General features: G+C 38.5%; 1 protein-coding gene across 3 annotated transcripts in view; it reads left to right on the top strand.

Moving 5' to 3' along the window:
• The window catches only part of Vcan (versican), a 97136-nt gene that overhangs the window by 51379 nt on the left and 21557 nt on the right, over nucleotides 1–24200 (top strand). For 2 of the 3 annotated variants that reach the window (XM_031360393.1, XM_031360394.1), the window contains 5 exons: nucleotides 1368–6566; nucleotides 9673–9786; nucleotides 10359–10472; nucleotides 15536–15694; nucleotides 17325–17407. In XM_031360393.1, the coding sequence (XP_031216253.1) occupies nucleotides 1368–6566; nucleotides 9673–9786; nucleotides 10359–10472; nucleotides 15536–15694; nucleotides 17325–17407 (5669 nt within the window). The remainder of the gene's footprint in view (nucleotides 1–1367; nucleotides 6567–9672; nucleotides 9787–10358; nucleotides 10473–15535; nucleotides 15695–17324; nucleotides 17408–24200) is intronic. The other variant, XM_031360395.1, reaches the window with a different exon arrangement.

Raw genomic sequence — 24200 nt, 5'->3', positions numbered from 1 at the left:
CAAAAGTCAACACACATCCACAGAGTAGTTCAGTAAACATTACATTAATGCACAGTGGACAGGGAAAAAGCAAGATCATACCAATGGTCCTTAACTAGATTTTCTCCTTTCTTATTGGATGTTGAAAGTTGATCCCTTCCAATGAGGAAAGAAGCATCTTATAAGAGGAACAATCTAGCAGAAAATATTTTTCTCTTTTAGAGGTGGGGTTATGGAGGCAGAGGTGGCTCCATCATGCTTGTTTCTTCTGTGCATTTATCAGACTCATCTTAAACTTGTGTGTCAGAAGTTGGGGTTAAACTGAAAGCTTATTCTACAACAGCATTCCTCTGGGCAAGTGGTAAGGCCCAGTGTAACCTGTGTCTAGTCCATGGCCTGCTACTTCCTTCCACAAGCACTGTGGTGACACTGGAAAAAAGATAGCTGGAGTAGCAGGGCTCCATCATGGATAGTCGAATGCATTCTGGTATGGCTGAAGCCTCAGATTTTCTCTTTTTCTAGAACACTAGGCTGAAAGTTTTGCTGGTGTATTTCTGGAAACAGAGAAGTCAACTGAGGTTAGTGTTTAGTCCCGTTTGGTATTACAACCCAGAGGATAGGTTTATATGTATCACTTGAAATTTGTAATTAGAATATTTACATACAACATCAGGATTGTCATTCACTAAAATGTCAATAGCAAGAGATAAAAATCAGCCTGGTCCTGGCACATATCATAGAAGGCAATGATGTAAAGGAGTAAAAGGCTCCCGAGGTCTTTTCAAGAAGATCTTTACCAGCCCCCTCCCCCACTGGATATATCCAAACCAGGGAGTTGTTTTTTGATGTACAGAGGTTCCTTCCTTATCGCATTAGTGAATACATGTGGCCATTACATCATAAATGGGATAGAAACAAACTACTTTTTCTAAAAATAGACAAGGCAGAGAATGAAGAGGCCATAAGAAATTTCATCTCCTTTCTTATTGAATAGAGTAAAGACTAATCTTTTTTTTTTTTTTTTTATGGTCTGGAGAAATGGTCCTGATTTCAACTTTCTTTGCAGCTCACAGCAGCATCAATTGTGCATTCTAGAACTAAAGTGTTTATATACTTTCTTTTTCATTTGAGAATTATCTTGTCATCTTAAGCACACTGAAGTGTTTTTATAACTTGTTTCCACACTCCTAAATGGAATTTTTCCTCTTGTTGTAATTACATAACAGCAAATTTGAAGAGCAAGAACCATTTGCAGAAAGGTGATTTCATGTAACTTGGAACCAGTCAGATCCTTCTCTTTGTATGTATGAGTGTGGTCAGCCTTGTCTTCTGTCATACCCTGCCAAATCTTCCATTTAAGTATTGTGAAAACTCTTTGTTTTTTTCAGGTCGATTGAGTGATATGATTGTAAGTGGTCATCCAATAGATTCAGAATCTAAAGAAGAGGAACCTTGCAGTGAAGAAACAGATCCACTGCATGATCTGTTTGCTGAAATTTTACCCGAGTTACCAGATTCCTTTGAAATAGACATATATCACAGTGAGGAAGATGAAGATGGAGAGGAGGACTGTGTAAATGCAACTGATGTAACAACTACTCCATCAGTGCAGTACATCAATGGGAAGCAGCTCGTCACCCCAGTGCCTAAGGACCCAGAAGCCGCAGAAGCCAGGCGTGGCCAGTACGAAAGTGTTGCACCTTCTCAGAATTTCTCAGATAGTTCTGCAACTGACACCCATCAGTTTATACTGGCAGAAACTGAATTGTCAACTACCATGCAATTTAACAAATCTGAAGAAGGCACTGAATTGTTAGAAATCACATGGAAACCAGAGACTTACCCTGAAACACCAGAACATGTTTCAAGTGGTGAGCCTGATGTTTTTTCCACACTGTCATCCCATCACAGTAAAACCACCAAATGGTCAGAGTCCATCACAGAGAGCAACCCAAACCTTGAAAATCTGGAGCACAAACAACCTAAGCCTATACCTCTGTTTCCTGAAGAGTCTTCAGGAGAGGATGCCATTGACGAAGCATCCCAGAAAACAATCTTTTCTAGGGCTACAGAAGTAGCACTTGGTAAAGAGACAGACCAAAATCCTACCATATCTACCTCTAGCACACTTTCAAGTTATGTGTCAGTAAATATCTTGGAGGAAGAACCAATTACTCTAACAGGAATCTCACAGACTGATGAAGCCATGTCTACTGTGGAAAGCTGGGTAGAGATAACACCTAACCAAACTGTAGAGTTCTCGGGGAGTTCTTCAGCTCCTTTTATTGAAGGGTCGGGGGAAGTAGAAGAGTATAAAAATAAAATCTTCAACATGGTAACTGATTTACCACAGAGAGATCCTACAGATACACTCAGCCCCTTGGCTATGAACAAGATAATGATCACAAACCACCACACTTATATTCCTGCAACCACCGCTCCTTTGGATGCACAGCTACTTTCTGCAGATGCAAGGCTTACACAATTTGGAATTCAAACAGCCACCTCTGAGTGGGTTTCCAGTACATCTTTTGAAGGAAGAAAAAGAGAAGAAGACAAAGAGGGAGCTGCAAATGCAGCCCCCAGAGGGGAACTCCAAGCAACAACAGAGAGGTCAGACCACTTACTTTTAACCCCAGAATTAGAAAGTTCAAATTTAGCTGCAGCTAGTGATTTGACTACCTGGGAAGGTTTTATGCCAGAGACAACACCCACAGACTCTGAAAAGGATATGGCAAATTCAACTCCTGTTTTTAGAGAAACAAATGATGTTGCCAATGGGGAGCTCTTTGAGCATAGTAGTAGTAGTCAGCCCAGGGTCCAGGAAGAGCTGACCACTCTCTCAGGAAAGCCTCCCTCTCTGTTTATGGACCTGGGCTCAGGAGATACTAGTACTGATATGGAATTCATCACTGCTTCTTTAACTACATTAGATTTAGAGTCTGAAACCAAAGCCAACAAAGAATTACCCAGTACTCTGTCTCCCAGTATGGAGACTTCATCCTCTTTTGAGCCAACAAGATTAACTCCGAGTACTGTACTGGACATAGAAATTGCTGGAGTTATGAGCCAGACATCCCAGAAGACACTGATTTCTGAAATATCAGGAAAGCCAACTTCCCAGACAGAAGTAAGGGATTTATATACAGGTTTTCCTTTGGGAGATTTTAGTGGTGACTTCAGTGAATATCCAACAGTGTCTTATCCAACAATGAAAGAGGAAACAGTGGGGATGGGAGGCTCTGAGAACGAACCAGTTAGGGATACACAGACTTCATCATCAATACCTCCTACCTCAGACAACATCAACCCAGTGCCTGACTCAAAAGGACTTGGCAGTGCTGTGGCCAGTACCACAGCATTCCCCTGGGAAGAGTTCATGACCTCAGCTGAGGGGTCAGGTGAGCAGCTGGCTTCAGTCGGGAGCTCTGTTCGTCCAGTGCTTCCACTAGCTGTGGACATTTTTTCTGGTACAGAGTCTTCACATTTTGATGAAGAGTTTGAAGAAGTGGCTACAGTAAAGGAAGCAAATAACAGATCCACTGCTTTGCCAACAGCAGCAAGTGGAAATACTGTAGATCTGACAGAAAATGGGGACATGGAGGTAAAGAGCACAATGTCAGTGGACATTCCTCAGACAATGGAGCCAGCCAAATTGTGGTCTAAACCAGAAGTTGATCCTAAAGAACAAGAGATTGGAAGAGAAACAGTGACACAGGAAAAAGCTCAGGGACAAAAGACTTTTGAATCACTCCACAGTTCTCTTGCACCAGAACAAATAATTTTGGAAACCCAATCACTAATTGAAACTGAATTCCAAACTTCAGATTACTCTATGTTAACAACAACGAAAACATACATTACTCATAGGAATGTGGAGGAGGAAGGTATGTCTACTCCAGGTCCTGGTATCAAAGACTCAGTATCATATACTACCCATCCTGAAGGTACTGGAAAGTCACACTCTTTTTCAGCTACTGCTTCAGTGACTGAATCCGGACCGGCTAGAAGAATAGTCATGAATTCTTCAACTCAAGAAGAAGAAAGCACAAAACTCTTCCCAAAGGGCATGAAACAAACAAATGAAGAGTCACATACTGATCTCTCATTCTCTGGACTAGGATCAGGAGAGACTTGGCCTCCTTTGCCTACAGCATCAGTGAGTTTGACTGACATGGAGCAGATCACTAGCACATTGTATTCTGAGACATCTCACATGAGAAGCTTAGGAACAAGCATCTTAGGTGATAAAGTGGAAGACCATGAAAGAATGGAAGATGTGTCAAATGAAGCTAGAACACTCATTTCCAAAACAGGCAGCATCTCTCAAGACAACACAGAGGCACCCAATGTAACTTTGAGCAATATTGGAACAGAAGAGCCTACAATGTCAACTCTTCCTTTCATGAAGCTCATGGACATGGAACATTCACCAAAACAAACCTTCAGGTGGGAAGAGGAAATCCAGACCCATAGACAAGAAACTATGACTGGACAAATCTCTAATGAAAATTCTTCAGCATCAGAAGCTGAAGCAGCAGCAACTTCTCCCACTGCTTTTCTGCATCAAACTTACAGTGTTGAAATGACCAAACCCTTTGCTACATCAGAGTCACAACCATCTGACTTGTTTAATGTAAACTCTGGAGAAGGATCTGGAGAAGTGCACGCTCTTGACTTAGGGTACACTTCTGGAACTACTCAGGCAACCAGTCAAGGAGACAGCATGTTGGCTTCTCATGGATTCCTGGAAAAGCATCCAGAGGTGTCAAGGACCGAGGCTGGAGCTATTGATGGATCTCCGACAGCTTCAGCGATATTCCTGCATCACTCAGAGTACAATGAGAGTTCCCCGTATCCAACTAGCACACTGCCAAGTACAGTGCCATTTAAGAGTCCCTCAGAAGGTATTGCAGATGGTTTACAAGACCATATCAGAATTGAAGGTTCAACCTTGAAACCTAGCAGGAGAAAAACCACAGAAAACATTATTATAGATCTAGACAAAGAGGATAGTAAGGACTTAGGATTGACAATTACTGAGAGTGCTATTGTTGAAATTCTCCCTGAGCTGACATCAGATAAAAATATTATTATAGACATTGATCACACTAAACCTGTATATGAGTACATCCCTGGAATACAAACAGACCTAGAGCCAGAGATACCATTGGGATCACATGGCAGTGATGAAGAAAGCCTTCAAGTTCAAGAGAAGTATGAGGCAGCTGTTAACTTTTCTCCAACGGAGGAAGCATTTGAGGGCTCTGGTGATGCACTTCCTGCTGGCTACACTCAAGCAGTATACAATGAGTCTGTGACTCCCAATGATGGAGAGCAGGCAGAAGACATAAGCTTTAGTTATGCCACTGGGATCCCAGTTTCTAGCACAGAGACAGAATTAGATATTTTCTTCCCCACAGTGTCAACCCTGCACACTCCTAGTAAACTAACCACAGGTAGTCCAGAGATTGATAAACCCAACATTGAAGCAATATCTCTGGATGATATATTTGAATCAAGTACCTTGTCTGATGGCCAAGCTATTGCAGACCAGAGTGAAGTAATATCAACATTGGGGCATTTGGAAAAAACACAGGAAGAATATGAAGAAAAGAAATATGGAGGCCCTTCATTTCAGCCAGAATTCTTTTCAGGATTGGGGGAAGTATTGACAGATCCCCCTACTTATGTAAGTACTGGTAGTACATACTTTATAGCTCAGCCTTTAACAGAATTCCCCAATGTGGTAAGACAATCTGACTCCACGCATTACACTGAAGCAACACCTGCAGCTTCCTCTCTGGCAGAGCTCTCTCCTCAGGCACCATCTTCTTCTCCCTTCCCTGTCTACATAGACAGTGGAGTCTCTGAATACCCAGAGGTTCCCCACACAAGTGATCAGCTAGCTCTTACTGCTGCCTCATCACAAAAGTCAATAGAGGGTCATTTTAAGGAAGCCCGTGCTAATATTGAAGCAACCCTTAAGCCGTTGGGTGAAAATGTGCCCAGAACAGAGCTTCCATTCATGTCTCCTGACCCTGCTTTAGATATTTCAGAAGATGAAAGTACGCCTAAGTTACTAGAAGAACTTGAAACTTCTCCCACAAAAACTGAGACTTTCCAGGACCTCCCAAACAAAGCAAATGATCAGATTCCAGGAGAAAGAGTTGGAATGCTTGCAGGTATCAGAACAACAGAGAGTGAACCCGTCATTACCGCTATAGATAACATGGAGCTAGGAGGTGCCACACAGCGGCCACATTCTGCTTCTGCAGCTTTCAGGGTTGAGACAGGTGTGGCACCTCAGCCCATCCCACAGAAGCCTGAGAGGCCAACCTTTCCTTCCTTGGAAATTAACCATGAAACACACACGTCATTATTTGGAGAGTCTATACTGGCAACATCTGAAAAACAAGTGTCACAAAACATTCTTGATTACAGTAACCAGGCAACAGTCAGTACTCTGGATCTAAACACTGCACATTCATTACCACCATTTTCCATTCTGGACAGTTCTAATGAAACTGCTTTCCTGATTGGCATTAGTGAAGAGTCCGTGGAAGGCACAGCCGTTTACCTACCAGGTAAGATGTCAACATTGATACATCTGTTTCCAAGGCTGGGATCAGTCCCTTAGTTCTATATGCCTGTATGCCTTTTACTGTAATGTGAAATTCATAGCGACTTTTATATTGTTCAGGCCAAGCCACAGTAGAGAGTCAATGAAATGAATGTAAGTATGGACATTTCTGTACTTTACAGACATACTTTGCTTTCCCCCCTGCGTCTCACAGACAACATATAATTGTAATATGGACAAAGTGAAATAATGGTCTAAAGCTCAATGTGTTTTCATCAACAGCTGAAATATTGCCTTGTTATGTGTCCTACAATATGTCATAGCTGTAAAAATGGGAAAACCACACTTTTCTTTTTACCCTCCTCACTTTAAGAGATGTACTTAGGACAGTAACAAAATCAGCCAGGCCTTTAACTTTCGAGAATAGTGTTTCTTACAAATGCCTTGTGGTTGGTTGTTCTATCAGTTACCGTTTGTACTGTGGTGTGATGTCCTTGCTTGAAACAGTTTATACAATTCTGCTAACTCAGCTCTTAGTCATAGTGTATTTAGTATGTTTACATTGTACCTCTTGAGAAATTAATTTCTATTTACTGACTATAAAAAAGCATAGATTTGATACTACTTCATATAGACCATTTCATTTAATCTTCACAAAACGTCTAAAATCTCATCCTTTTACATTAGATCAATGTGAAAGGATATGACATAGGTATTCAGAAAGGGCCAGTAATTTGCCCAAGGATGTGCAGCCATATCATGGCAAAAGTGGTGTTTTAACTCCAATCAACTCTAATCTAATGTCCACGGTCTTATTACTGCCCTTTTACTGGTTTTCAATATAGTATAAAACTAACAACTGGTATTTAGTAATATATAAACAGTAAACTTGACATTTGTACTTAGTAGAGATGGTATTTTCCTTAATCTAGCCTAAAAATATTGAAAAGCAAGCTTTTATATTCCTGGAATGCTATTATTTAAATAGGAATAATAACGGAACCGACAAATAACTACCATCATTTAATGACTTCCTAGAAAAGTAAAGAAAGCAAGAAATGAAGAGAGGAAAGAACGAAGGGAAGGAGGAAAGGGCATCAATTTTAAGGACTGTGTTGGTTAAATATGTTTTATCTTAAATAGTCATGGCTATTAAAATTATTCTAGTCTTGTTAATATTACTGAGGCATATCTTTTACCTTGGAAATCAGAAGAATACATTTATTTGAAGCTTGATATTTTAATAATATAGTAATTGTTTAATAAAATACTAACAGAGTAGTTTGTGAATAAAATTAATCTAAGGTAGCTGACACTGGGAATATTTTCGAGTATCACTATACTCCAAAATAATGATAAGGTAGTAATCTGGCCAATATTTATTGTTTTATCATTAAGTTGAAATGCACTAAGAATATGGAAATAATTGGCAGATGAAGAAGAAACATCTCTGTATTATCCAGACTACAGTGCTGACTGAGACACAGGGTTCTGACTTCACAGAACTGTCCTTGTACTTTAATCAGTAGATAGTCACCCGCGTGGGAGGACCTGGCCTATCGCTGCAGGTTTAGCTTTCCAAGGTCCACCCAAACTACTCGGGGGCGGGGGCAGGGGGAACAATGTGCTAAAAAGGCAAGCCTGTCTCTTAACCAGAACTTCTTCGAGTTCACAGGAAAAGCCCTTTCCCTGCCCATATTGTCACGTGATCTCAGTGTGGCATCCATGATGGGCATGAAAGCAGTCACAGTACCATAAACACGGTCACCTAAGCATCCATTCAGGTGTGCTTGTGTCACGGACTGCAGCTGGTCACTGAAGCAGCGCACTTTAGTACGTGGAAAACCAAGTGGTAGGGAGGTTTTAAGAATCTTTGGAGATACAAGAGAAAGTATTCTAGAAAAAGCAAGACAGATTTTAGAGCTACTGCAGTATACATCTGAGTTTACCTGATTTTAATATGCACCAAAAGTGAATGTGTAGATTCATTAGGCCTGTCTAGTTGTCCCCATTTGATATAATGCTAAAGAAGGTTGTCTTTGAACTTCTTGTCTAAGAATGGGTCACATTTCTTCTATAGCCAATGTTTCATCAGAAGTTAGATATCCCTTCATGTGCATGTATTTCAGGATTTGGGTAATGTAAGAATTTTGAAACTGCAGTTGTATACATATAACATCTATTTAATTTAAATTGTTTTGCAAAACTTTTGAGTTTCATTTGGATCCTGGACATTTTTGGAATTAAATGTTTTTGAAATAATATTCAAGTTCTCCATAAAATCCATATATCTAGACAATGTTACAAAATGAAATATATGATTCAGAGGTATAAAGTATTTATATTTAAAAATATCCCTTAAATTCTTATATTAAACTGAAAATTTATGGCTTGAGCTTTTGCATCTATCTCTAGGAGGATTAGTTTTATCTATATTTTATTAAGAAAGTTGTAATAGAATTTGGGGCTTCATTTTAAATGAAGTTTTGTATTTGGAGTTGTTTTTATACAGTAGAGTTTAATCCATGTGTTGCTTTTCTTCAAGTATAGTTTAAAGGAGTACAGTTGGAACGTGTTTTTGGAAAAGGCATGTTAATGTAGCAGAAGAAACGTCAGTGCACACTTTCGAAGACAGTTTCTGAGCATTAAGTGGTAAAAGGCAATAGTAATTCAAACACTGGTAACAAGCCAATCTGCTAAAAGAATGCATGTTCTGTGTACCCAGCCATTTCACATGAACTAACATCGTTTAAAAAAATACATTTCCATTCACTGTGCACATATGTGTAATCATTTTTAACTAAAATCAATTGCCATTATCATGCCAACTAAATCTGCCATAGAATATGTTAGTTGCCAGATGTGGTATAATGTATTGCTTAGAAATAATAATGATTGAATCCTAGAAACAAATAGAAGGGATTTGTAACAATTAGTTATAAATGCCAAGGAACACTCCAGAGTAAAGTTAATTTTATATATAGTATACCTATAAATTGCAATGGTAAAGCTTATGTTATGTTATGGTAGCAGTAAGTGATATTTTGTGCTAAAATATATTCAAATCTGGGAGAAAAGGCTAATTGTTCTTATTTTCCTGAACGTGATAGGACCTGATCTCTGCAAAACAAACCCATGCCTCAATGGAGGCACCTGTTATCCTACGGAGACTTCCTATGTGTGCACCTGTGCACCTGGATACAGTGGAGACCAGTGTGAATTAGGTAAGATACTCTTGACTGCGGAGTTGCCATACTCATACTTTCCCAGCAGCTATAATGGTAGAGAAAGTGTATTTTGGAATCTGTCAGCAATTTCAGAGAAACCCGTGTGTAAATTAAATGTATAGTAAGTGGGTTAATTAAACAGGACTTTGACGGGTCTTGTCCATACAATCCAACACCCATCAAGGCTTCACAAGACTCTTCGTCATTCTGTGAACATCTTGAAGTAACTGAAATTTCAACCACTGGATAGGAGATTCCTGTTAGTTCCCGGGCTCACTGGATTTACCCAATAGCAATGGAAACAAACAACTTACTCTGGATCATTTTGCAATTGTTTTAGGGTGTCCAATTTCAATAAAGAAAGATTCACAAAAGAAGATTGCAGACAAAATAAGAGATATTTTGTGGGTATAACATTGACTAAAATATAACACATGATATATTTACTCTAAATTACTTTTATAAAATCTGAAAATCACATTTAGTTGCCATCATGTATTTTACCTAGCAACCTCACTCTAAATAAAACGTTCTTATCTGCTTTGCTCATGTTTACAATTTTATTTCAGATTTTGATGAATGTCACTCTAACCCTTGTCGGAATGGAGCCACCTGTGTGGATGGTTTTAATACCTTTAGATGCCTCTGCCTTCCAAGTTATGTCGGTGCACTCTGTGAACAAGGTAAGAGCAATTAGAGCATCTTTGTGATGAACTTCAATGATGTTAATTTTCAGACTTGCCCTATATGCTTTGCATTGAAAAAATTCATAGGTTGTGTTAGGGTTCCTTGTATTGTGAATAGCCCCAAACATGTAAGCTATAGAGTGGACTTGACTGTGTTTGTTTTCCTGATGTGCTGAAATCATATAGGCACACTGAGTTGAATTTAAGGAGTTTGGGAACACAATTAGCATTTACCATCTCATGGCCTGCATGTCAGAGTTAATTCCCTCAGTGTTAGTTGCCTTTATTTTATCCCCGTAATCACTTGAGGCTTATGTTCTAGGGCTTAGGTTCACGATCAGCCATATCTAGAGAATGCTTTGACTCATGGTTACAGTGCATTAGCTGTGGCTTGCCACACACACTTTGTAATGATGTTGATGTGGTACAACTACTTCTAGGAAACCAACCTAGTAAAGAAGCAACTATGTTTTGTAAATGAAAGAAAGGCCTCAAATATCACAGTCCTTGTAATTTGCATTTTCTGGTGAAACTAAGAGTGTATTTCAGGTGGTTAGTGGCAACAGTGCTTACTTGTTTCTTCTTTCCAAAACAGACTGCACGCTTAGCACACTGACATTAGCAAAGATGATTTTTCTCTTCTTAAAGCTATGCAGCGGTTTGGCGTTGATAAGAGTGCTCAGTGCCAACCTTCGCCTCCACCAAACAAAATGAAAATGTATTAGACATTGGCCTGGCTTCTCCTACTTTGTGGCATTAATCTAGATGTTAATTATAGTGTAAAGCAGGGCAAAGCCAATAGTCACATGGACTGAAGTTACTGCTATAGGAGATGGCTGATGGCTACATTTTAAACGTTATTTTCTGTTTTTCTAAAATTGCATAGAGTAAGTCAGTTTTAGATTTTATATATGAAAACAGACCAAGCTCATCTCTTTAATGTAAGAAACCTATTACTTCACAAACACAGAAAGGTGAGACACTTAAACACTCCAAATGCATTGGAAGGATTACTAACCTGCAGTTTCAAGTACAAGGAGCAAATAATACAAACAAACAAACACAATAATTTGCCCAAGTACTTATTGAGAACCTTCTGTTTTCTCGACACTGCAACACTAAAAATGAAGTTCCAAACCTGATCATATTTCGGGTCTTGGTGAATCAGTGAGAACTGTTGCATTGATGTCTTAGAGTTTTCCAAGTGCATCATTTCAGTTGACCAATAACTTCTGTGCCCTGTGTTGGGAACTAAGACTTAGAGAAGACAAGTGATGCATTCAAGCTGACATATAAATAAAATGTCCTTGGACAGTTCAACTCTAAACCTCAAGGCTTCCCAATATTTTCCTGCTGCCAAAGCAACTCTCAAAGATAGAGATGCATAAAATTACTTAATGAGCATCTAATGGATTAAGTGGTATTAGATTCTCTGAAGGAACCTAGGGCTTAGTTACCTCTTCTTTTGCTTTGAAAAGAGACAGCTTGCTTCTTTGTTCATGGTGTCACATAACTTTTAGGTGCATCTGTCTCTTTTTCTAGTAAGTCTAGCCTTCCTGTTTAATTTGCTTCCAGTCGTCTACTCTGTCTGTTTATCCAGTGCAGCTGCATTCCTGTGATTCACTGCTCTAACATAGGAGCATTTTTCTCTCCTCTTTTCAGGTTGCCTAAGAACAAATCCTTTCTTCATTAACAACAACACTGTTGTCTAAACAGTTTTCTATCCAAAGTTCCTATGATTGTGTCATTGTTTCTTCAGCTGACCTTTGCTCTGCATTAGTAACTTCTTAAGTCTCAGTAACTTTGAACAGGGAACATATTTTGGTAGACTAATCACAAATGCTAGAAAGAGCTTTGGAACAGTAGAGAAACAGGTGCAGACAGATTGTGGCTGGGAGAGAGGTTGAGGGGTCAAGGTGTTGTCAATATCTTAAGGCTTAGCAGCTCTGTATCAGAGGTGCTGAAAATGCTACCCATACAGTCTATTGGGCAGATTTTTATGGCATGGTTATTACGAGTGACCTTTCAGCTTCTGCGGCTCTACTCAAGGAGTTGCTGGGTCTTTGTGTTATAATGTTCGCACTGTAAGGACTCTGAGGCATGGGATACCCATCTTAATGAGCAGTGGGTTTTTAAAGAATTATCTACAAGGTTCTGTGACAGAGCTCGGAGGTAGAATGGTTGCCTGCCAAGTATGAAGCTCTATGGTTTGATCCCAAATGTTGAAGATGGGGGTAAAGGACTAAACATACTCCAAAGTGTTCTCCTAAAATATAAAATGAAAAGAAATTCACATTATTTTTAGATGAAGTTGGAAAAACATCAGGAGCAAGTCTTAAGTGTCTCATGAAAATAATAACCTAGGAAATGATCCTTAATTATGCAATCCTTAATTACACCATTGTTGAATTAAAGATAATAGAAATTAAGGACATAAGAATGGCTCTCGACTTTATAAAAATCAAAGTTCCTTAATCCTACCAAGTGCTCTTTACATATGTATTTTCAGATATCAGAAAACTATGGTTTACCAAGGATTTGTGGGACAGACCTACAATCCCAACCTACTTGTGAGGTTGAACAGGAGGTTGGGAAGGTCAAGGACATTTTGGGCAATTTAATGAGTTGTTATTTCAGAATAAAGACAAAGAGAAAGGGCTAAGGCTGTCCCTCAATGATTGAGCACTGGCCTAGCATAAATGTGGCCCTAGGTTCAATTCCTACTTCCATAATTTTTAAAAAGTGCTATGATTTATTCAGATAGTAGAGTTGGCAAATTCTCCCATGTTAGCATTAATACAAACCTGGCTTGTGAATATTTAGACTCATGCTCTTAGAAGACTTATCAACTGAGGAAGGCAATTGTCTGTTTTGTTGTGCTATAACAGACTATCTGATTATCAAAGGAAAGAGGCTTTAATTCCAGTTTTGGAGGTTGAAAGTTCAAAATAGAGTACCTCCATCTATTTGGTCTCTGATGAGGGCCTACCTGCTGCATCCTGACATGATGGACAAGCACAAAGCAAACTAATCTCTTGCAGAAGGGGAAGATCAAGAGAAGCAAACCAGAGACCTAAGAGGGGCAAACTTACTGTTTTTAAAGCCACCTACCTTAAGACCCAAGACAGCATCCACATCACCAGATGGGGCCCCTCATCTAAGAACCTTCCACACAGGTTCATCTCTCATGCCACCACCTCTTGATACTCCAGTAGCAGTCTCCAGCATGTGGGTTTCTGGGGAATAAGCCACATGCACACTGTGAATGTGATGGTCAAGAATTTGAAGTTTATGGTTCTGTTTTTGTGGCAAAGAGAAATGAAGTTAATGAAAATCCATTTTAATGACAAAAGAAGCAAAAAGCAAAAATGACATTATTCAGTTTATAGAAGATAAGGTTTATTTCCTGATGTATTAATCAGAAATTTGGGTCCTAGCTTTGTTTGCCTTATCTTAATACAGATGGAAAATTGCAAAGTTGAGACAAGCTGTACAGTTACAGTCGGGCATTATTGATTTTGGCAGGGAAAGTATTCTAAGTGTTTTCCAAGCCTCTTCCTGCATAGGGAACCTCATACATAGAAATCAGTTTTCTTCACTGACCTCTCTTTCCTACCACTGAGTTCTTTCAAGTAAACTCTTCCCAAAGGAAAGTTATTATCCATAGACCAAAATTAGCTTCAATGGAGGTTCTTCCAGATCCTTTTATACTGAACCATGTAGCTATGTCAAGCATCCTTTCCTATGAGAATTGGTAAGTCAAAACAGTATCACAAGGTAACCTTCCAGTGCACATTTTTTCAAAACAGTAAGTCAGTCACTGCCTTCACCCTACCAACAGCCTTAACAGACAAGCTGGACCAATGATTATTTTTAAAGATGAGTCACATCTTTGCATATTGTTGCTGGAAGCACTGAAGTCAGAAAAAAAAAAACCTTAAATCTCTCAAAATGAAAATCCCAACCTATACAAAGAGAAATAAATTAGACAAGAATCATGGTTTTGAATACCACAATACACAAAACTAGCATTTGAGCTTGGTGTGGTTTTTATTTGTTATTTGGTAAAATTAAAGTAGAGTAAATTTTATTAGGACATCAGGAAGTCTCCTTGGTGTCTGAAATTCCATTAATGCTGTAGTTCTGTTAGTTTATACATGGAAGTACTTCAATGTATTTGTGATATATTTGATGAAGATTAAAATGATTTCAGTAAAGATAGTCTGTAGTGGGTCTAAAAGGAGACTGTCACAAAATAGTCAATTTAATATTTACTATTATAAAAGTTAGATATATTTGAACAACATCATTATCCCATTGAGATATCAGCTGTATATCACAGCTCATTGCAGGAGAGAAAACACATTCATGGATTTGAATTACTAGAGTGGGAGAAGGTAGCTAAGTTGAAGAACTTGGTTATTACTTTTAATTAACTCAAAACCTTGGTGCATCTGAACCAGAACTTCCTGGTTGTTCCTCTTTGGAAGAAGGAAGTACACATTCCAAACTCTGTTCTCAAAGCTTCCTACCCAGGACATGGCTTCTTTTCATAAATCTTACATGATAAGAGCCTGTAGCCTCCCAGAGAGTTCTCTTGGGAGTGAACCCTTCCAGAATTTTTGAAATCATTGTACAAATATAGTGTCTGTGACCTTGTTAGCTGGAGTCTTCATCCTATCACTTGTGAATGATTTGCTTACAAAAGTTTTATTGAAAAGAAATTAGCGCCAATACAGATAAGTCAGCAGCTCTGTGGTCTGAGATTTTAGGCTTATTTCCCTCCTGGTTTTGTCTCCTTCGAACACCATCTATAATTAAGGAAATTGCAGTTAGATAGTGCCTTTTCAGTCCAACTGTGTACAACCTCCCACATCACCAGGATCAGTTGGCTTGCGTTACAATGATGTCTTTGTCACTATGACCAAAACTTATGAATCATTTACTTCAGGGACATTGAATAGATATTGGTTTGGGTGTCCTATCAACACAGGGACTGAGGAGCCAAGTTTGAATGACGTAGGTAAGTTTAATAAACCTTGGCACTGTTTTTTTTCCAGACACTGAGACATGCGACTATGGCTGGCACAAATTCCAAGGGCAGTGCTACAAGTACTTTGCTCATCGCCGTACATGGGATGCTGCTGAAAGGGAATGTCGCCTGCAGGGTGCCCACCTCACAAGCATCCTTTCACATGAGGAACAAATGTTTGTGAATCGTATGTACTAGACATGAATTACTTGGAAATTCACTCATTGTTACCACTATCTTAGCTTTGTTTGGATCCCAGTTTAAAGTAATTCTCTCTGTCTTCATCCAGTTTATGAAGTCTCTTACATTGAACTACATAAAGTCAACCATATTACTGTTTCTACTTAAGAGTATCTGCACATATAGTACAAGAAGTCACTACTTAGCCTATCAATAGTAACAGATAGAACAGTAGAATATAGGTTGAAACATAAGCAATTGCTATTTGATTTTTTTTCTTACACTTGGGTCTATTTTTAAGGGCTCAATATAGTTATCGTGATTAGTTAACACCATTTCTATTTTGAATATTTTCATGTATTGTCAAATTTGAGGATAAACTTGCTTTGAGGATTTTTTTTGGTGTAAATTAAAAACTTGACTCATGCATAGCATCCTATTCATAATTCTACACATACTGGTCCTCCCTCCAGTGGTCTCGTGACTTTAGAAAATGAGCTGCCTGTCATGATCACAAAGATGTAAAGGCAGAAAGCTGATAAAACCTAGTACTTGATCTGTTTCCTAACATCTGAGCCAGAGGAAAGAGGGGGCAGCTAGTTTTTATATAGCAAATTGCTAGGACTACTGTGCTCAAAAAGCATAGTTTGACACTCAATTAAATGTATCCCTACAATGCCTTCTATCCTTCTGAAATATTTTTGTTAATTCCTAATCTGGGTATAGTTTCTTGAACTTTATTGCATGATATTTTAAACTAGTGACTCATGTCATGTTAAATACATTTGAAAGTGATTTTTCAGAACTATTCGACCTTCATGGTCATTATTTTCCAAAGAGAGGTATGTTTTCCCAAGTGAGAGAGAATCTTTCTCATCTGGTATATTTCAAAGGGCCACTAAATCTTTGCCCATGGTGTAACAGGATAAGTAAATGGGTACTTTCTATCATGAGTAAATATAGCAAATACTTAATTTCAGGGAATTTCTAGGGAAATGATTTCCTCTGATATTTTAATGTTTTGATAGTGCTTGAAAATGTGCTTGTTAAGCATGAGCCTGATGTAGGATCTTCATCACTCACATAGTAAGGTCTAATCTTGATTGTCAACTTGACACACATAGAAAGATGGAATATTAGTTGAAGAATTGCCACCATTAGGTTGATCTATTTGCACATTTGTGGGGCACATTCTTGACTGTGAATTGATGTGGGAGGGTTTGGCCTAGTACAGATAATGCCATCATTAAGAAAGTGGTCTGTGCTATCAAAGAAAGGTAGCTGACCCTAAGATAAAGATAGAGGCTAAGACATTAAACAGTATTCCTTCGTGGTTTGTTTCAACTTATACTTGAGCTCTTACTCTAATTTCCTCCAATGGTTTGTCCTGGCTTAGATGTGTAAGCGTAATAAACGCTTACCTCCCCTCCCCACCCACTTCTCAAAAAGAAAATGTGCTTCTTAACTTAATGCCCATTGAGTGAATGAAAAAAAGGATGAATCAGGAAAGACATTTTTCTTTATGAAAAACTAATTTAAAAAAACCAGAGAAGAGGATTTGTAACTCACTCTGAAAATAATTTCTTTTGCAAATAGTACTTTTGAACTGTGATAAAACATATGTTCTTGTCACTTAGGTGTGGGCCATGATTACCAGTGGATTGGCCTCAATGACAAGATGTTTGAACATGATTTCCGCTGGACTGATGGCAGTGCATTGGTAAGAGGATGATGGAAGTGAAACATCAGGGCACCATGCATAGTAAGCAATGGGCTGGCTAGGGTCACTTGACACAAGGATGGACTACAGAACTGTTTACAGCTACCCTGGCTAGTCATCAGAACTGTGGTACTCTTTAAGAAGACTAGAGAAGGCAGTGTGGGAAGGGTAGGCAAGGAGAATAGTGCTGGATTACGGGTGTCAGCCTTTTTAGCTTCAGAGCAAAAAGGAAATCAATAAACGGAAGAGACGCAAGACAGTCTTTTACAAGTACATTTTTTCTTCTTACCCAGTTCCCAGGAAATTCTGCTATTATGCATGGCCCATTTTTAATTAGAAAAATGGTTCAGCTTTAATGTAAGGAATTCACAATGTTGTAAATCTCATTCCATTTTAACCATGCTGAGTAATCTTTATTTATTTATTACTTATTTCTGTTTCTTAACATAAGAAATACAACTTAGAGATACTGGCTATTTTAAGTCTGCTTAAACTGCTGTCATTTTGTTTTGTTTGTATTTTGCTTTTCCTTGTTTTGCTTGTTTTGTTTTTAGGAAGGGTTTAGTGCATATGCCAGGTTGCCCTGCCACTCACTATGTAGTACAATAAGTTCTTAACTCTCAATGGGAAAAGCTGTTTTGAGTGATCGGTAGTTAAACACATGAGAGCCTAGTTTTTCAGTACTAGTCAAGTTGTGATTGGACACGCTGACCATGCTCAGTGATGACACTTGGGGAGAGTAATTCAACATCTTGGCCAAGGCTCAGTCCAGATGTATTCTAGCTAAACTTACAGCAGCTGTAGTTCTTGGGCAATCCACAGGTGTTTCTGAAATGGGATCAACACTGAGATCCACTCAGCTGGACAGCAAATGTAAATTAAGTTCTAAATTGATAAAAGCGGGGGAAGCCATTAATAATTCTTAAATTTTAAATTTAAGCTCTTGTATATGAATTGATTATGTGCTTAAAACTTTACTAACTGCCTGCTAGTCATCTAGATTTGCATTTGGCACAAGGGAAGGGCGATTCTGGAGTCAGCCAGGAACTATTCTTTGCATTTGGAAGTTCTGTTCAGTCCAAGGATTCTCGTCTGAACTCTGAGGGCTCAACCATTGCACACCTGGGTATAGGTGTCCACTGAGTTTATCTGTTAGGTTGAATTCTTTGTTCAGAATCAGAGAACTGTTGATAAGGGGCCATTACCTCAACTCAGGACTGTGTCCACAGTTTCTGCCTCATCCTCCTTTGATGTAAATAATACCATAATTTGTTAGGATTTTTATCGAGTAACTCCCAATAAAGCTTAGCTAGTTCCCTCTCTGTTATCACTATGTTAATGAAGTTCATAAGTAGGTTTCCAGCAAGAAAATTTGTTTTTCCTACCTGACAGAGAAAATTTTCAGGGAGGTGAGATTTCTTTTGCTCCCTGATTTCAAGGAGTTTTAGCCCATTGTAGCAGGACAGAATAGTTGATAATGGCAAGAGCATGATGTGTTCTTACATCACAGCGGCTCAGGAAGCAGAAGAGAGTTGATGCAGGGACCAGGCAATAACCTCCAAAGTCCCACTGTAAACACTGTCAGCTAGGTCCCACTTTCTAAAGACTTCCCAACTCGACCCACATAATACTACTTCTGGTCAGCAAGCATTCAAGCCATAGACTGGTGGGAAACATTTCAGAACTAAATTATAACAGTATTAGTTAAAACAGGCATTGAGCTTTAAGGCTTTCCCCTTTTGAATTCTGATGCAATAAACTGAGTCCCATGACAGTCTCTAGTCGAGTCTAACGATTACGATTTTTTCCTTATCAGCAGATCATAGAGAAGTGCAGATCCTTGTGAGGTGCTGTCTGTAGAAGAGAAACCAGAATGCTCAAGACTTAGATTGTAAAGCTGGATCAGCACTATATGTGTCCTGTAGATCTGAGCCACTACTCATTCCCCTACCCCCTTATTTTTATTTCCTATCACATTTTGAATAAAGCCTATATTGCTCTACCATGTAAATTAGCATAATAAGACCAGATTGGCCTCTCTAGTAATTATATAAAGAAGCATCTTAGGGAATGTACTTCTCTGACATATACATACAGGTTAGATTGAGATATAATTATTCTACTATTCCTCAAGAAAGTAAATCAGCTCACCTTTGTTTATGTCTTTTATCTTTTTATTTATTGAATGTTCCTTGACAATTTCATTAATATGTACTGCTATAGTGCATTTTTATTGGATATTTTGTTTATTTACATTTCAAGTGTTATCCCCTTTGCAGGTTTCCCTCCATCCTGGACACACCCTATCATATCCTCCCTTCTCCAGCTTCTCTGAGGGTCTTCCTCCACCCACCAACCCACTCCCACCTCCCTGCCCTCAATTCCCCTACACTGGAGCATCTGTATAGCCTTCCTAGGCCCAAGGACCTCTCCTTCCATTGATGCATGACAAGGCCATCCTCTGCTACATATGCAGCTGGAGTCATGTGTACTCCTTTGTTGATAGCTTAGTCCCTGGGAATTCTTAGGGGATCTCTTGATTGATATTGTTGTTCTTCCTATAGGGTTGCAAACCCCTTCAACTCCTTAGGCCCTTTCTCTAAATCCATTGGGACCCCATGCTCAGTCCAATGGTTGGCTGTGAATATCCACCTCTGTATTTGTGTGGTTCTGACAGGGCCTCTCAGGAGACAGCCATATCAGGATCCTTTCAGCATGCACTTCTTGGCATCCACAATAATGTCTGGGTTTGGAAACTCTATATGGGATGAATACCCAGGTGTGACATTCTCTGGGTGGCCTTTCCTTCAGTCTCTGCTCTACACTTTATCTCCATATTTGCTCCTGTGAGTATTTTGTTCTCGTTCTAAGAAGGACCGAAGCACTCACACTTTACTCTTTCTTCTTAATGACCTTTATGTGGTCTGTTAATTGTATCCTGGTTATTTGGAGCTTTTGAGCTAATATCCACTTATGAGTGTATACTATGTGTGTTCTTTTGCAATTGAGTTCCCTCATCCAGGATGATATTTTCTAGTTCTATCTATTTGCCTAAGAATTTCATGAACTCATCTTTTTTTTTTTTTTTGATAGCTGAGTAGAACTCCATTGTGTAAATATACCACATTTTTTTTTTCCATTCCTGTTTTGAAGGACATCTGGGTTCTTTCCAGCTTCTGGCTATTATAAATAAGGCTGCTATGAACATAGTGGAGCATGTGTCCTTATTATATTTTGGAGCATCTTCTGGGTATATTCCCAGGAGTGGTATAGCTGGGTCCTCAGGTAGTTCTATGTCCAATTTTCTGAGGAACCGCCAAACTGATTTCTAGAGGGGTTGTACCAGCTTGCAATCCCACCAGCAATGGAGGACTCTTCCTCTTTCTTCACATTCTCACCAGCATCTGCTGTCACCTGAGCTTTTGATCTTAGCCATTCTGACTGGTGTGAGATAGAATCTCAGGGTTGTTTTGATTTGCATTTCCCTGATGACTAAGGATGTTGAACATTTCTTTAGGTGTTTCTCAGCCATTCGGTATTCCTCAGTGGAAAGTTCTTAGTTTAGCTCTGTACCCCATTTTAAATAGGGTTATTTAGTTTTCTGGAGTCTAACTTCTTGATTTCTTTGTATATATTGGATATTAGCCCTCTATTGAATGTAGAATTAGTAAAGATCTATTCTCAATCTACTGGTTGCCTTTTTGTTTTATTGACAGTGTCCTGTGCCTTACAGAAGCTTTGCAATTTTATGAGGTCCCATTTGTCAATTCATCGTCTTACAGTATAATCCAGTGGTGTTCTGTTCAGGATATTTTTCCCTGTATCCATGTACTTGAGGCTATTCCCCACTTTCTCCTCTATAAGTTTCAGTGTATCTGTTTTTATGTCAAGGTCCTTGATCCACTTGGACTTGAGCTTCGTACAAAGAGATAAAATGGGTCAATTTGCATTTTTCTACATTCTGACTGCCAGTTGAAGCAGCACCATTTGGTAAAAATCCAGTCTTTTTTCCACTGGAAAGTTTTAGCTCCTTTGTCAAAGATCAACTGACCATAGGTGTGTGGGTTCATTTCTGGGTCCTCACTCTATTCCATTGAACTTCCTGCCTATTTCTGTATCAATACCATGAAAGTTTTTATCACTATTTCTCTGTAATACAGCTTGAGATCAGGGATAGTGATTCCCCCAGAAGTTCTTTTATTTTGGAGAATAGTTTTCACTATCATGTTATTTTTTGTTATTCCAAATGAATTTGCAAATTGATCTTTCTAACTCTATGAAGAATTGATTTGGAATTTTCATGGGGATTGCATTGAATCTGTAGATTGCTTCAGCAAGATGGCCAGTTTAAATTTATTAATCTTGCTAATTGTCAGGCAGTGGTGGCACACACCCTTGATCTCAGCACTTGAGAGGCAGAGGCAGGCAAGTTTCTGAGTTCGAGTCCAGCCTGGTCTACAGAGTGAGTTCCAGGACAGCCAGGGCTACACAGAGAAACCCTGTCTTGAAAAACAAAAACAAAAACAAATAAAAAAAACCCAGAAACATAAAAAGAAGAAGAAAGAAATTCTGCCAATCATGAGCATGGAAGATCTTTCCATCTTCTGAGAACTTCTCCAATTTCTTTCTTCAGAGACTTGAAGTTCTAGTTATACAGATCTTTTAGTCACTTGCTTAGAGTCACACCAAGGTATGTAAGATTATTTGTGGCTATTGTGAAAGGTGTCATTTCCCTAATTTCTGTCTCAGCCTGTTTATCCTTTCAGTGAGGAAGGGTACTGATTTGTTTGAGTTGATTTTGTATACAGACACTTTTCTGAAGTTGTTTATCAGGTTTAGAAGTTCTCTGGTGGAGTTTTGGGGGTTACTTAAGTTTACTATCATATCATCTGCAAATAGTGAAACTTTGACTTCTTTCATTCCAGTTCATATCCTTTTGACCTCCATTTGTTGTCTAATTGCCCTAGCTAAAATTCAAGTACTATGTTGAATAGATATGGAGACAGTGGGCAGCCTTGTCTAGTCTGTGATTTTAGTGGTATTGCTTCAAGTTTCTCTCTATTAAGTTTGATGTTGGCTACTAGTTTGCTGTATATTGCTTTTACTATGTTTAAGTATGGACTTTGAATTCCTGATCTTTCCAAGACTTTTAACATGAAACGATACTGAATTTTGTCAAATGCTTTTTCAGCATCTAGTGAAATGATCATGTGTTTTTTTCCTTGACTTTGTTCATTTAGTGGATTATGTTGATGGATTTCCATATATTAAACCATCCCTGCATTCCCTGGGGTGAAGCCTACTTGATCGTGGTGAATGATCATTTTGATGTGTCCTTGGATTCAGTTGGTTAGAATTTTATTGAGTATTTTTGCATCAATGTTCTTATGGGAGATTGGTCTGAAGTTCTCTTTGTTTGATCTTTGTGTAGTTAGGTATAAGTGTAATTGTGGCTTCATAGAATGAATTAGGTAGTGTACCTTCTGTTTCTCTTTTGTGGAAAAGTTTGAAGAGTATTGGTATTAGGTCTTCTTTAAAGGTCTGACAGAATTCTCCACTAAACTCATCTGGTCCTGTTTTTTTTTTTTTTGGTTGGGAGACTATTAATGATGCTTCTATTTCTTTAGTGGTTATTGGATTGTTTCGATGGTTTATCTGATCCTGTTTTAACTTTGGCATCTTGTATGTGTCTAGAATACTGTCCATTTCATCCAGATTTTCCAATTTAGTTGAGTATAATTTTTTGTAGTAGGATCTGATGATTTTTTTGAATTCCTACATTTTCCATTGTTTGTCTCCCTTTTCATTTCTGATTTTATTAATTTGGCTACTGTCTCTGTGCCTTCTGGTTAGTCTGACTAAGGGTTTATCTTGTTGATTTTCTATAAGAACCAGCTCCTAGTTTTGTTGATTCTTTGTATAGTTCTTTTTGTTTCTATTTGGTTGATTTCAGCCCTGAGTTTGATTACTTCCTGCCATCTACTTCCCTTGGGTGTATTTGCTTCTTTTTGTTCTAGAGTTTTCAGATGTGCTGTCAAGCTGCTAGTGTAACCTCTCTTCATTTTCTTTCTGGAGGCACTTAGAGCTATGAGTTTTCCTCTTACCACTGCTTTCATTGTGTTCCATAAGTTTTGGTATGATGTGTCTTCATTTTCATTAAATTATAAAAAGTCTTTAATTTCTTTATTTCATCCTTGACCAAGTTATCATTGAGTAGAGTGTTTTTCAGTTTCCATGTGTATGTGTGTTTTCCATTGTTTTGTTGGAATTTACGACCATCCTTAGTCCATGTTTATCTGATAGGGTGCATAGGACTATTTCAATCTTCTTGTATCTGTTGAGGTCTGTTTTGTGACCATTTATATGGACAATTTTGGAGAAGGTACCATGAGGTGTTGAGAAGAAAGTATATTCTTTTGCTTTAGGATGACAAGTTCTATAAATATCTGTTAGATCCATTTGGTTCATAACTTCTGTTAGTTTCACTGTGTCTCCATTTAGTTTCTTTTTCCATCATCTGTCCATTGCTGAGAGTAGGGTGTTAAAGTACCCATAATTATTGTATGGGGAACAATGTGTGCTTTGAGCTTTAGTAAAGTTTCTCTTATGAATATGGGTACCCTTGCATTTGGAGCATAGATGTTCAGATTTGAGAGTTCATCTTGGTAGATTTTTTCTTTGATGAGTATGAAGTGTCCTTCCTCTTTGATAACTTTTGGTCCAAAGTCGATTTGATTTGATATTAGAATGGCTACTCCAGTGTGTTTCTTGGGAACATTTGCTTGGAAAATTG

The sequence above is a fragment of the Mastomys coucha genome, unplaced genomic scaffold (assembly GCF_008632895.1).
Source record: "Mastomys coucha isolate ucsf_1 unplaced genomic scaffold, UCSF_Mcou_1 pScaffold8, whole genome shotgun sequence".
Taxonomy (NCBI): Eukaryota; Metazoa; Chordata; class Mammalia; order Rodentia; family Muridae; genus Mastomys; species Mastomys coucha.
This window is presented reverse-complemented; position numbering and strand designations above follow the sequence as displayed.